General features: G+C 47.0%; 1 protein-coding gene across 1 annotated transcript; it reads right to left on the bottom strand.

The window, feature by feature from the left end:
* Positions 1–5478: 5478 nt before the first annotated feature.
* Positions 5479–10520, bottom strand: LOC112059856 (immunoglobulin gamma-1 heavy chain-like). The gene is made up of 6 exons (XM_065573833.1): positions 10262–10520; positions 9267–9608; positions 7573–7884; positions 6349–6462; positions 6213–6262; positions 5479–5699 (listed from the first exon to the last, which is right to left on the bottom strand). The coding sequence occupies exons 1-6, from the start codon at positions 10302–10304 to the stop codon at positions 5652–5654; spliced, it is 909 nt and encodes a 302-aa protein (XP_065429905.1). The 5' UTR covers positions 10305–10520; the 3' UTR covers positions 5479–5651.
* Between the last annotated feature and the right edge of the window lie 3510 nt (positions 10521–14030).

The following is a 14030-nucleotide window of genomic DNA, read 5'->3' as shown; positions in this document are numbered from 1 at the left end:
AGGTTTGCTGAACTGGGGGCCTAGTGCCCCAGATGTGCTTTGCACAGGGATTTTGGCATGGTGTTCATAGTAACTCTGAGTGGTGGCTTCTGGCGAGGCTGGGCCCGGCTCCTAGCCATGGGCCTTGCAATTTAGCCCACGTGATCTAGGCCTGACTTGGGTTTGGCACGTCTGTCCCTCGGTTTCCATCTACAGAGGGGCGGACGCACCAAATCTGAGTGGCACTGTGACCATGTGGACCAGGTCGCAATGCCCGGAGCCGGAGCCACCCGCACACAACAGGAGGTGCCACTGCAGGGTGAGTGCGGGGTGGTCTCACTCTCCAACCCCCCATGTTTCCCCTGCTCCCTTCCTTTCTGTTGGTGGTTTTCCTGAACCTCTACCTGAAACGTATTCATTGCCATGATAAAACTGTGGTCCTAGCGATGGCAGAAATCTAGCCACATTGGGGCACAAGTACCAAAATTACTTAGGAGCCTAAGTCTCATTTTCAAAAGTGGTGTAAGTACTTGGTAATCTACGTTCCGCTGACTTTCAAAGGTATTCAGGCTCATGAGAACCAGATTTTGAGATATTTAGGCGCTTAAAGATGCAGATATGGTGGTGCGTAGGGAGGTTTGCAGAATCAATGGGAGATAGGCATCTAAGTCACTTGGACATGTAAAGTTTGCCCTAAAGACTATTGTCCTCAGTCACACTTAACTGATACAAATTCATTTTACACATGAACTTTTCCTGTACGAGTCTATTAAAAGCCATGACTCCAAGAGTTTTGATTTTATTTCTACATTATGTTTTATAAAAGCAAATTGAAACCAATCTTAAAAAACCACAGGCGACAGGACAAACAGCCGTGTTTGTTGCAAAGGGCCAATCGTTTAAAAATAGATCAGAACTGACTACTCGGAAAGCTGCACTTGCTGCTGTGGTCAGTTTCAGCCCACTTATTTTGGTACTTTTCTTTTGTTTTTTCCGCTACCAAAGCACTTGGGTTTGGGGTTGTTTGCTTTTTCACGTCCCTGTGTTCGGCTACCAAGGAAGTATAAACTGCTCCCCCCAATTTATCTGCAGCCAGGGGACGGTTAGAGCAAAGGTGAAGCACAACAGTCCATGAAATAACTGGAATTTACCATTTAGCAGTGTGAAAGAAAGTAAATGTAATGGCACAAACCAGAGACATTGAGAAAACAGATCAGTCACTAATTATCCACTGTGCAGTGTTGCCTAGTGGATAGAGCACTGGACAGAGACGTGGGTTCTATACCCAGTTCTTCTGCTGGGTTATTTTGGGTAAGTCACTTCCCCACTCTGTGCCTCAGTTTCCCCATCTGTAAAATGGGGAGAAGGTTACTGACCGCTTTGTAAAGCGCTTTGGGATCTATTCATGATATGCCTGGAATTATTATCATAAAAGGGAGCCAAAGAATATGCACAAGTATCAAAGCTACCCCAATCGGGGGATAAATCACGGTGTATTGTGCTGCATGAAGTGTTTGCAGGGCACCCACGATGCACCTTACAGCCCCAGAAACTCTGGGCTACAAGGCCAGACCCTGTGTTCCTGGTGCACCCAGCACTGTTGCACTCAAATCAATGGGAGTTTGGGGTGTGCAGAAACTGCAGAGTTTGGAGGCCGGTGACAAAGCTTGAGCTGTTCTGGGGTCTGGAAATCCAGCCACAGGGATTTCCTGGTCTCATTTCTCAAGCGAGCCGCACTGTGAGAGTTCAGGATTCACTTAAATCCTTCATGACCCAGATCCTCAACTAGGGTAAATCAGCGTCAGTTCATTGGCGTCAGTGGAGCGATGCTGATTTACACCAGCTGAGGATCTGGTCCCAAATTACTGTTCAGTATCATGTTGTCAAGCAATAAGGCGCAGCGGTGGGTCAAATACTGAGGCCGCAGGGAGAAGCCCGTTTCCCTTCTGTTCATCAACCCTGGTTGGGGCCACACTTCCAGAAGAGCCCAGCTCGCCTTTAGGGTACGTCTACCCTGCAGCTGGGAGGGCAGCTGCTCAAGCCAGCGCACTGAAATCGCCGTGTGGCCACGGGGGCACAGGTGGCAGCTCAGGCTGCCCTCCCAAGGGCAACCATGCCCGACCTCCTGGACACGTCCTTGCACAGCTGGCCTGAGCCACCGTCCATGCCGCTGGGGCCACACTGCTATTTTCACTAGCTTGAGCAGAGCTAGCGCATGTCTGTCTACCCAGGCTGGGAACTACCCTGCCGGCTGCAGTGTACCTCAATAAGGGCCATTTTTGCGGAAAATCCTTTGCAAAAGGCAGCAGGTACAATGCTGCTTTACACAATTGCCCTTTTACCCAGAGTTGTTTGCAGTAGTCTGACCTGTCAGAAAGCCCTGGCACCTGCTGTCTGCCCCAGATGTTGTGCTGTGTTGAACTATCTCTTGTGCTATGTCCTGGTGGTTATTTTGTTATTCTGAATCTAGCAGCAGCCCTATGAATAGTTGGGCTGATGTCTCACAAACACTGAAAACAGCTCTACCAGTCCCTTCTTTGTTCCTATTGAACATTTATTCCTTCCTACACACCTGTAACACAGCAGCTCTTCTGAAGAGACGAGTGCTGTATTCAGCCAAGCTCCGTGTTTGGAACTGCTATTGCATCTGATGGCTGATCACTCATCATTTGCATTATCACACAGGGCAAACTTCTGCCTCAAGTAAGCCGGTGAAACTCCCCTGGGAATCTCTGGGCAAATTCCATTGGGATGTAACCAGTGATGTAAATTACACAGCAGAGGCCTGGTTAACCCCTTAGCCCATCAGTTGTAAATGCACAACTCTCATTGAAGTGACAGGATAATCTGGCTCCGGAGGAGTCTCTGCACCTTGAGGTCTTTAAACCACGATTTGAGGACTTCAGTAACTCAGGCATAGGTCAGGGGTTTGTTCCAGGAGTGGGTGGGTGAGATTCTGAGGCCTGTATTGTGCAGGAGGTCAGACTAGATGACCATAATGGTCCCTTCTGACCTTAAGTCTATGAATCTATGAATCAATTGGTGAGAAAACATCTGTAAGTGATGAAGAACAACTTTAATTTTCACACAGCCATTCTCTGGGTCTTCAAAATCAGTGAATTTCGGGGGCAGACAGTTCTAATGCCGCAAGGCTAGATTTGGACTTTTCGGTCAGTTTTGGAAATTCAGTAAAAGAGCGACCGCCGCAGACTCAGAGGAGTTCATGGGTGCGTTAAAAACTGTCTGAATCCTAAACTCCTTTTTCAGCAGCCTCCTGAACTTTTAAAGCAAGATTTCCATGATGGTTTCTGTGCTAGTGACGTGCAGTTTGCATAGAGGAATTTTAAATAAAGCTTAACAATCTGTTTGAAAATGTAGCTGATTGTTGTGTCCAACTCAATCTTGCGTGGAGGTATCTAATGTTACTAAATGTTGTCAAACCATTTCTGCCCTACCTGCCTTGGGCTGGGATCCCTCTATATGGCTCCCTCTACAGAGGGTCATTACTTGGATGGGAAACCTCCTCTAGTATGCGATGTAGTGTCACCTGCTCAGTTTGTGAAACTACGTTCTATGCCTCTGAATCAGCAGCAAATGCCCATCCTGGTGACAGGGGGTGTGATGGGGTGTTCACCCCTTCTAGACTAGTGTGGGGGGAATGAGGCTGACAAGGGGCTAGTTAAGTGGGCAGGCCACAGCTTAGGGGAATTAGGTGAATGATGAGCAGGAGCAGGTGGGGCTGCAGTGAGGAAGGCTGCAGTCAGGCCTTGTCTACGCTGGCAAGTTACTGCGCAGTAAAGCCGCTTTCTGCGGTGTAACTCCCGAGGTGTACGCACTGCCAAGCCATTTAGTGCGCAGAAACGCCTCCATTGCAGCGAGAGTCGTAAGCCGTAAAGCACAGAGGCTCCAGCGCCGGATTGGCAGTGTAAACACATTCCAGCGCAGAACGCTATCAATTGGCCTCTGGCAGTGTCCCATAATCCCTCAAGTGGCCGCTCTGCTCATTGTTTTGAATTCAGCTGCCCTGGAGACATGCGCCCCTCCCCTTTCAAAGCTCCGTTTCTGACAGCCCTTGTACGCTGTGGTGATCTGCTCTGGGACACAGCGCAAACCATTAATGTGGACTGCTCCCGCTGTTGAACACAGAGGCAGGCATGCGTGTGTATGAGAGAGAGACAGATTGCTGTGCAGAGAGGCGAGGGCTGATGTCGGGGTTTCCCCCTCCCCCTGGGCTGGTTGCTTCCTGCCACTGTCTGAACGTACAAGACAGCATGCTGATGTGACGCTGACGGACCCCGGTCATCTGCGGGTGGGATTGAACCTGCGGCCTCTAGAGCTTAGTGCATGAGCCTCAACCACATGAGCTAAAAGCCAACTGCCTGTTAGCTATGTCTGTAGAGCAAACTCCTTTCCTCTCTCTCTTTAAGTGGTCTCGGTGCCACTAGATGGAACAGAACACTACACCCAGAAGGTGCGGGTTACACTGACACACCCCAAAACACTCTGTCTCTCCCCCCCATACACACACACACATTCCCTGTCACACACTTTGCCCCCCAGCCCCTTCAGTTGAAAAGCAGCGGGCAATGTAGTAGGATGCCCATGGGACAATGGGATTGGGAAACCTGCATCATGTGATGCCGTGCCTGCCCCATGGGGCATTGCAAACCCTTCCCAAAGCACCCCGCGGCCAGTTGCACAGTGCGATAGCTACCACAATGCACTGCTCTCTCTGCCGTCGCAAGAGCTGCTAATGTGAATGCGCTCCACTGTCACAAGGAGCACCGCGTGGACATGCAACAGTGGTTTAATTCCAGCGCTTTAATAAAAGTGATATAACTTGTTGCGCAGAAACTTGCCAGTGTAGACATACCCTCACGCTCTGGGCATTAGAGAGGGAAACGAAGAAACCCGGAGGCAGAGGAGAAACCCTGAGAATCCAGGTCCTGAAGGAAGGGTTTACCCAGGAGGGTGGGGGTGTGCTGAGAGGCAGAGGAGGAAAACGTTCAGGAAAGCCCCAGCAAGGTGGGATGTTGCAAACCTTGGCTGCTGATTTGAGGGTCTATGAGCTGGACCCAGGAGTTGAGGGTGGGCCTGGGTTTCCCTACCAGCCACTGGGGAAGTGGCACAGTCAGGGCAGTGGGTTTGGAGACTGCCTGGGACAGTTAGTTCTGTGGGACTTTGATACCCTGGGTGGGAGGAAACGCCCAGTGACCTGGCCAGAAGGCCAAGGCATGAAGAGGAAAGGTACAGGTGCAAAGGAGCGAGTAGGGCTGGAGTGAGAGTCAGCTGATGGAAGGGGGTGTCAGAGCTGGAAGGAGCTAATCCCTTGAGCACCCAGGAGGAGGCGTCCTAGGGGTGAGTGAACTCTGAGCTAGGGCATTATGGTGCGGGAAGTGACATGTTTGAGATGAGATGTAAATCTAATGTCCCACAAACCTGCAGGCAATTCACCAATGACATGGCTTTTTGCAAGAATGGAGATCTCTACCCACAATATGTGTTAAGAGAAATGACTATGGAAGTGGTTGTATTTCAAATAAACTCACATCACATCGTAGCACATTACAAACATGAGTCTGTCCATATTTCTCTCACTTTCTCTTTCGTTCTTTCTTTTTGCATCTCTTGTTTTTAAAAAAATAGAAACCACTTTTGTGAGACTACATCAGTCACCGAGGAGCATTTCTGTTATTGTACGTCAGAGCCGCATATTCAGTCTGAAATAGAAAAAAGGAAAGAGCCGATATAAATATTAATATTAATTCTTTGTATTAGAGCAGCACTTAGACGCCCCAACAGAGACCGAGACCCCGTTGTGCTGGGCTCTCCACACACATGGAAAGAGACAGTTCCTGACCCAAAGAGTTTAGAGTCAAAATACGCAAGGGCACTGCCTATTGGACTCAATATTAGGGTGACAAAGTGAAAGGCCTGTGATATATGAGAGGTCAGACTAGATGGTCTGGTGATCCTTTACAGAAATGTACACTGTGCTGTTTCTCCATCTCTGATCTGCAGCCACCTCTGGGGTGGAACCCAGCAGTTCTTCCGTACCAATAACCCTACACAACACTTCCACTAAGAGAGCAGAGGGGAATGAATGCAAATGAGAATTCAGAAGGCAATGTGTAGATACTAGGGTTGGACATTGGCCAGGACACTGGTTCTAGCCCCCTGTTGTTAAGATGCTGTATCTTTCTGATGTGCCAAAGGCTGAGAAAGCAGTTTACCTGGGGGATCTGCCTCATTGGTATTTCCTTCTGTCTTTGCACAGCTCTCCCTGGTGGATGAAACAGACAAAGCGACAGTTATAGGGATGTGTGATGAGTGGCTGCATTTCTGCAGACAGAGTTATGACTGAGTTACCTCTGATGGGGCACTTTCTCCAGAGCAAGATCAACAGCTGGATGAGGAGAAGGATGAAAATACAGGGCAGCCCAGCGTAGAGCACAATCCCACAGTTTTCAGCGTCTCGTCTCTCTGCAGAGTATAGAAAACTCCTATCAAAACAGAAGGGCCCCTGATCTGTACCTCCCAGATAAGATCACGGGCAAAGGGAGGTCCTTTCCCCAAAGCTCCACACCCATTACTCTGTGCTCTGTAGCATGCTGCCCTCCTGTATGCGGAAGCCATGGGATGTGTAAAAGACAGGGGACAGGGGACATGCAAAATGATCTGCCAGGGGTATTCTGTCTCTCTTCTCTTCCTTCTACCCCCGAGAATTCCTCTAATGTGTGCACCTTAGAGTTGTGTGGTGAGATTCCAGGTGGTTCCTTGTTACCCCAGCACAAGTTTGTGACAGATGCCGAGGCAGTTAGGAAATGAAATGGCCATTCGTCAGGCTGGACACACCCGTCTGTGCCAGCTGGAATTTGTTTGGTTGGTGAAGGGCTCGACTGCACTTAAAAGCTTTGCCACGGTAACATTGCTGCATAACTCCTCCTGGCTCAGAACAGAAATAAGCTGTGCTGGTGTAAGGCACCTTTATCCCGGTATAACTGTGTCCACACTAAGGCTTTGACTGGCATAGCCGTGTCAGCAAAAATTTCAGACATGGAGATGACCCTGTTACACTGGGTGCCCTCCAGCTCCCCCCGGCCACTGCAGGATTGTTCCCTGTGTTATATTCACTAGTGCTTTGTCCAGTCCTGTTTGCTTCCCACCCTCCTCCTGGGCATCTGTTCCATTACTTGTTAGATCTCACTGTCAGTCAGTCATTCCTGACATTCATGCCGCTGTTCCCTTTGTTGATTTCCTTCCCTAGTTATTCCCCTTTGGCTCAGCTCAAGTGACCCTTCTGTGTCCTTGCTGTGATCACATGCAGGGGAAGACTCGGGCTGCTTGACCAGAAACCCATTTCTCACCCCCGAGCATACAACAATGAAGGTTTTCAGAAGAGCTGGGGGTGAGAAAGTTGGGTGACGGGGGAAGCGACTGTAACTGCCCCACAGCTGAGCCATCCCAACTGATTCCATCTATTCCTCCAGCCTGGAGTAGATGTCACTGACTCTTGGTGCCCAGATACCATGGTGAGGGGCGCAGCATAAATACCCAGGTAGGCAGGTTAGATTGGATGATACAATACTGGACCTGTTTCCTTGGAGACTGTAGCATTGATGCTTCTTCCCTTGCTGCTCTCCTTGGCTGTGCAATTGCAGGTCGTCTTCTGGTTCCACGTCTCAGAAGGGATTGTCGTTAGGCTCCAAACACTAAAGACCCCGTTCCTGTCTATGGCTCCAGCATCTGTCTGACCTTCAGATGCCTCCTCACCAGTGTCCCAGAGAACAGCACTCCAGGGAGGAGTGAAATCAGACAGCAGGCAGAGCAGAGGAATGACGCGGGGAAGCTCAGCATCCTCTGGGGTGAAGGGAACCAGGATGGAAAGACTCGGCTCGGAGGCATCTAAAAGAGAGTTGAGTCACCCAAAATAGAGACTGGGAAGACCTGTCAGCGGTAGCTCAACTAGACCCTACCCCGCTCCTGCCCCTGCCCCAGCCAGTGCAGGACGTTCTAAATGTCTAATGCTTTGTCTGTTCCCGTTGTCAATATCCTACATTCCGGGGCATCCACCGTGGGAGTCTCCCCTGATCTGTCACTGCTCAGAAGTTTGACCAGCCTGAATTGTTTGCTGAGTGCTGACAGCGTGTTTGGTTTGGTACAAATCGCATAGGACGAGCTGGTCACTCTGGTGGTGAGGACACCAGACTGGGAGTCAGGAGGCCTGAGATCTATTCCCAGCACTGTCTTCCCAGCACTGTCTTTGACTTCCTGTGTGACCATGGAGATTAGTGCACTTCCCCACTCTGTGCCTCAGTTTTCCCAAGTGAAAAATTAGGGAAATGATACTTAGTCACCTTTCCAAGGTGCTTTGATATCTAGCTATGAAAAGCCTGATAGAGGAACCATTCTTAATTAGCCATAACAGTCAGGCTAAATTTTCCTATTACATTCATCCCATTAGTCTAGTACCGCCCAAAGTAATTCCTTGCCTTCCATTTTATGTGCACTCTTTGGAATATTGGCACAGAGTGTGATCAAAAATATATAGCTATCACTAGATGTACATTGAATTATGTGCACTTCATACCGTGCTGCTTGAGACACTGAATGTTCCCCTGTATGAACACATGAATGGAATCATTTCATGAAGGTTGGCAAATGCCTGGAAAAGAACTTGAGTAATATTAAAGTTGTATAAGGCTAGCAGGGCAGGTGGAACATACCCCATGTCATAGGCTCAGGCAGTTTCAGTAAGAATCATCAGAAAGTGTGAATATCAAGTCTGATTCCTAATGTAACATACCCGCCAGACGGCAGGGAAATAATAACACCTAGCACAGACACGGTGCTTTTCCTGCATAGATCTCAAAGTGCTTTCACATAGGAGAGTCATTATCCCCATTATAGAGATGAGGAATATGAGATGCATAGAAATTAAAGGCCAGATTTTCCAAACTATTCCAGATTTTCAAAAGCTTGATTTTTGGTTGGAGCATTTAAAAAATGTGGCCATTTATTTATGCACCTAAATGGGAGCTGTTGGCTCCTGGGATCTTTTGAAAATTTCACACTAAGTGCCCAGTGATTCAGGAACAGAGCCCAGGTCTCCTAATTCCCTACCCCATGCCCCCTAATTCCCTACCCCTGTGCTGCCTTTTTCCACAAATACCCAAGCCTTAACGCTGAACTGGTGATCAGTTACAACCTTGCAAAAAAAGAGGATAAGTTTTTCACAGCACCTGCTAGCATTGCGATATCATTATTTTGACCCATTGGAAACTCACCTGTGACAATTAGTCTGGTCCCAGTCCCAAAGTTGGGCTGTACATACACAGAAGCAGAGAGGCCACAGTAATAAATCCCCGAGTCATTCCTTTGTACATTACTGATAGTAAGAGAGAAATTATTTGCCGTAAGGTCCACTTTACTCGAGTATTTTCCATTTGAAGTTGCATACTGAGAACTCTGGTAAATCCATTGTAAACTTCCACTCTGCTGTTCTTTGTACCACACAATGCTCCATTCTTTTTTTGAAGGGCAACAGTCCAGCTGTGCGGTCTGTCCAGGGGTCCTCCACACCTGTGCTGGGCTTTGCAGGATTTGTATCCCTTCGTCTGAGGCAGCCACTATACAGGGGAACAAAGGAGTATGTTAATACAGTGAGCACTGGAAAAGGTTCCGCTTTTGCAATATACTATACAGAGCAGGCGATCGAAGAATAACAAAATGTCCTTTGTTAAAGATTCGTTTTAATTTTTCTCTTTTTCTAGCCAATTTTTTTTTTTAGGATTCGTGTAGCCGGTGCGGGAATTAATGTAATGTAAGAACAACATCAGAGTTTAGAACCAATGGGTACAGACTTCTAGTTCCCTGTCCTAATTACCAGGCTACACATTCCCACTCAAGTTTACCCAAATCAATGGTAACAAACTTTTTACTAAATTGTACATGGGAGAGTCTTTTATTAACTTAGCAACTTGTATGTCAAATTATTTTTGATCTGCAGAAAAATACATCAGCATGAAGGAAAAGTAGATTTTCCAGGATATTAACCAGAAACTATTTTCAAGGTGTTTGTCTCTGGCATTCAGGTTGTTTTAATATAAAATATTTCATCACCTCTCTTAAGATTTCAATTGATGGAAAAAAGAGGTGAATTTCTCTCTCACCAGGTTGATATTAGCACCTTTTGGAATTGCAGAAGGTCCTTGTGCAGAAAGTTAATTGTTTTTAGCATGGTGGAAAATAAGAACGAAATAAATCAGGCTAAAATACTTACTGTGAAGACAGACTAGAATCACCCCAACTATGTGGTGGGACATCTTGTGCCTTTCTTCAGTAATGAATAGATGATGCAGTGTGAGAGAGAGACGCCTGTCAGCTAATGGATCTCTTGATGAAAGACTTTATCACGTGGGGAGGAAAATGTTCTGTTTCCTCTTAAAGATCTGTGGGGAAACATGCATGATAAAAGAAGAGGGCCAAGACATATCGATAACCCTATTCAAAATCTTACTCTTAATGCCAGCAGAGCAAAGCTGAGGGGAAAAAATTCCTTTGCCTCTAAACAGCTCAGACTGGGTATCAGCATGGTGTGTGTCTCAGATGGAATATTTGTGTTATAATTGGATGCCCATAACAAGACATTCTTCTGACTGCAATCCAGGTAGAACATTTTCTGCACTTCAGAGATTTGTAAGGTCAGATGGTATTAGCATCCATAAAATGGCAATAAACTCTCTCATTGTGGTTTATGAAAACTGTTAAAATTGTGATTTATCACTTTAATTTTCAGGGTTTTTTCCTGGTCCTGCTTGCTGTCCGTAAGGAAGCGTTCAATCTGGGCCTAGCAGCAGTCAGTCTGGAAAGAGCCAGCCTGGAACAAGGTGGGGTGAGTTGTGTGTCGCTCTATTAATGAGCAGCCTGCTTTGTCTCTCTCTGGTTTTTGTTATTTTTTGTTATTGTTCTGGGTTCTAAGAATAAAAGTCGTGTTAGTTTGCAGCCTTCCAGCGAGAGTATTTGATGATGTTTTTTGCTTAACTTCTCTATTTGTATGCTGTGAACGTAACAGTCACCAAGAGGTATATCACACGATTTAAGCAAAGGATGGAGGTTCATTGGGCACCATGGAAGTCGTGAAATTAGCAAATATACAGCTTAGCTTTTATAAAAATTTGGGGCAAAACCTACTTTAACAATACATATTTCAGATATATGCTTAATGCATGTTCCTCAGTACAATGTACAAAATGTTTATAGCGAGAACAAAGTGAAATGCCCTCTAAGATTCCAAATCCATCCCTTCGAAACAGTTGTCACCCACGCAGTCTGGAATATGGTCATCTCTGAGGATCCTCTCTACTTGAACATCAAGGCTGAGATTTGCAAAGTTCCAACAGGGATTTGGCTGCCCAGATCAACTGGGCATCCAAATTGTCCTTTCACAACCTTAGCCTGGAGGCTGCTCTAATCTGCACCAGCTGGTTATGACTCCCAAGGATCAGTTTGCCAGCTGGGGATACCCCAAGTGCAGCATGTTTCAGCCACATCACATGACCAGGGCTGCTGACTGCAAGGGCTGGATCTGCTGCCCTAACACCCCCTGGCATGTGCAGCCAGTCCCTGCTTCCTTTGTGTCAAGAGGGCAGCAAAAGGGACCAGAGTGGAGACCAGGGTCTAACCCTTCTCTCATTGATACTAGCTGCAGGGAAAGTTGGATGTGGTGCAAACACCTCAAATGACCTAATTAGTTCACTGGGAATTAAGCACATGCTTAGAATCATAGAGAGGAATACGGTGACCAGAGAGCAAATGTGAAAAATCGTGACACAGGATGGGGGGTAATAGGAGCCTATATAAGAAAAAGACCCAAAAATCGGGACTGTCCCTATAAAATCTGGACATCTGGTCACTCTAGAGAGGAAGGCCGGTGCGGTTGTCAAGGTGCTAGCTAGGCACTCAGGGATCCTCCATTCAAACCCCTGCTCTGCCTGCCACAGGCTCCATGTGTGACCGAGGGCTGGTCATTTACATCCCAGTGACTTTCAAGCCTTAGTCCCTGTTGAAAGTGGGACTCTGCCTCTCAAGACACTTAAGATGCTTTTGAAAATGTTACCCCAAGTCTCTCTGGGCCTCCATTCCCCAGCTGTAAAATGGGGCTAATTCCTCCCGACTTTGCAGTGGGGTGGTGAGGATAAATAAGTACAGAGCTAGATTAACAGAGCTTTGGGTCAGATCGCAATGCCCTGAGCCGGGCCCAGCCTCCAGGCACAGGAGATGCCATTGCAGGGGGTCTCAATCTCCAACCCCACCACCCCCGCACACCCGGCTCCCTCCCTTTTTTATGATCATTGTCCTGTACCTCTGCCTAAAATGTATTAACAATTGCCATGATAAAATTGTGGTTCTAGTTACAACATAGATCTAGCCACATTGGGAAACAAGTACAAAAATTACTTAGGAGTCTAAGTCTCATTTTCAAAAGTGGTTGAGGTACTTGGTAGTCTAGGGCTGTGTCTATCCTGCACTTTCGTCAGCAAAACTCTTGTCCGCCAGGGTGTGAAAAAAACACACCCCTGACCGACAAAAGTTTTACCGACAAAACCCCCGGTGTGGACAGTGCTTTGTCAGCAGGAGACGCTCTCCCGCCCACAAAGCTACACCGCCTCGTTTGGGATGGTTATATTTTGTCGGCAGGAGGGCAGGCTGTAAGGTCTGCAGTATGGACACTGACTTTCAATGGTATCTAGGCTCATAAGTACCAGATTTCAAGGTATTTAGGTGCTTAAAGATGCAGCTAGGCACCTAGGGAGATTCTGAAAATCAAAGGGAGTTAGGCACCTAAGTCACTTGGACATATTTGAAAATTTGCCCTAAGACTATTTCCCCCAGCCACACTTAACTGATACACTTCTTTTTACACTTGATCTTCTCCTGTACACGTCTATTAAAAGCCAAGACGAAGACAAAGTGACTGTCATGGTTTGAATTGATTTCATTTCTACATTATGTTTGATGAAAACAAATGGAAACCAATCTTAAAAAACACCAGGCGACAGGACAAACAGCCGTGTTTGCTGCAAAGGGCCAATCGTTTTAAAATAGATCAGAACTGGCTGCTCGGAAAGTTGCACTTGCTGCTGTGGTCAGTTTCAGCCCACGTCTTTTGCCACTTGGCTTTTGTTTGTTCAGCTAGCACAGCGCTTGGGCTGTTTGCTTTTTCAGTTCTCTCTCCCTGCTTTTAGTTACCAAGGACGTGTAAATTGCTCCCCCCGATTCATCTGTAGCTAGTGGCTGGTTAGAGCAAAATTGAAGCAGAACAGTCCATGAAATAACTGCAAAAACTGGAATTTACCGGTCAGCGGTGTGAAACAAACTAAATGTTGGGGCACAAACCAGAGATTTTGAGAAATTATATCAGTTACTAAATATCCATTATGCAGCATGGCTTAGTAGATAGAGCACTGGTTGGTGACTTGGGTTCTATTCTCAGCACTGCTGCTGGGCAATCTTGGGTAATTCATTATGCCGCTCTGTGCCTTAGTTTCCCCATCTGTAAAATGGGTACAGCATTATTGACTTCCTTTGTAAAGCTCATTGGGATCTGCTCATGATGAGTTTAGAATTATTATTATGAATGAGGAGCTAAACCACATATACAAATATCAAAGCCCCCCCAATCAGGGGATTCATTGTGGTATATTGTGCTGCATGAAGTGTTTGCAGTACACCCAGGATACCCCTTGCTGCCCCTCAAACTCTGGGCTAACAAGGCCAGACCCTGTGTTCCTGGTGCATCCAGTACTATTCCACTCAAATCAATGGGAAGTTGGGGTATACTAAAATGCGGGATCAGAAACAGCCCAGTTTGGAGCTGTTCTAGAGTCTGGAAATTCAGCCACAGGGATTTCCTGGTCTCGTTTCTCAAGCGAGCCGCACGGTGAACGTTCAGGATTCCCTTAAAGACCTCCAAGGGCCAGATGCTCAACTAGGGTAAATCAGCGTCAGTTCATTGGCTTCAGTGGAGCGATGCTGATTTACACCAGCTG

The sequence above is a fragment of the Chrysemys picta genome, chromosome 20, assembly GCF_011386835.1.
Source record: "Chrysemys picta bellii isolate R12L10 chromosome 20, ASM1138683v2, whole genome shotgun sequence".
In the NCBI taxonomy this organism is placed as follows: domain Eukaryota; kingdom Metazoa; phylum Chordata; order Testudines; family Emydidae; genus Chrysemys; species Chrysemys picta.
The sequence above is the reverse complement of the archived record's forward strand: the minus strand, read 5'-3'. Positions and strand labels throughout refer to the sequence as shown.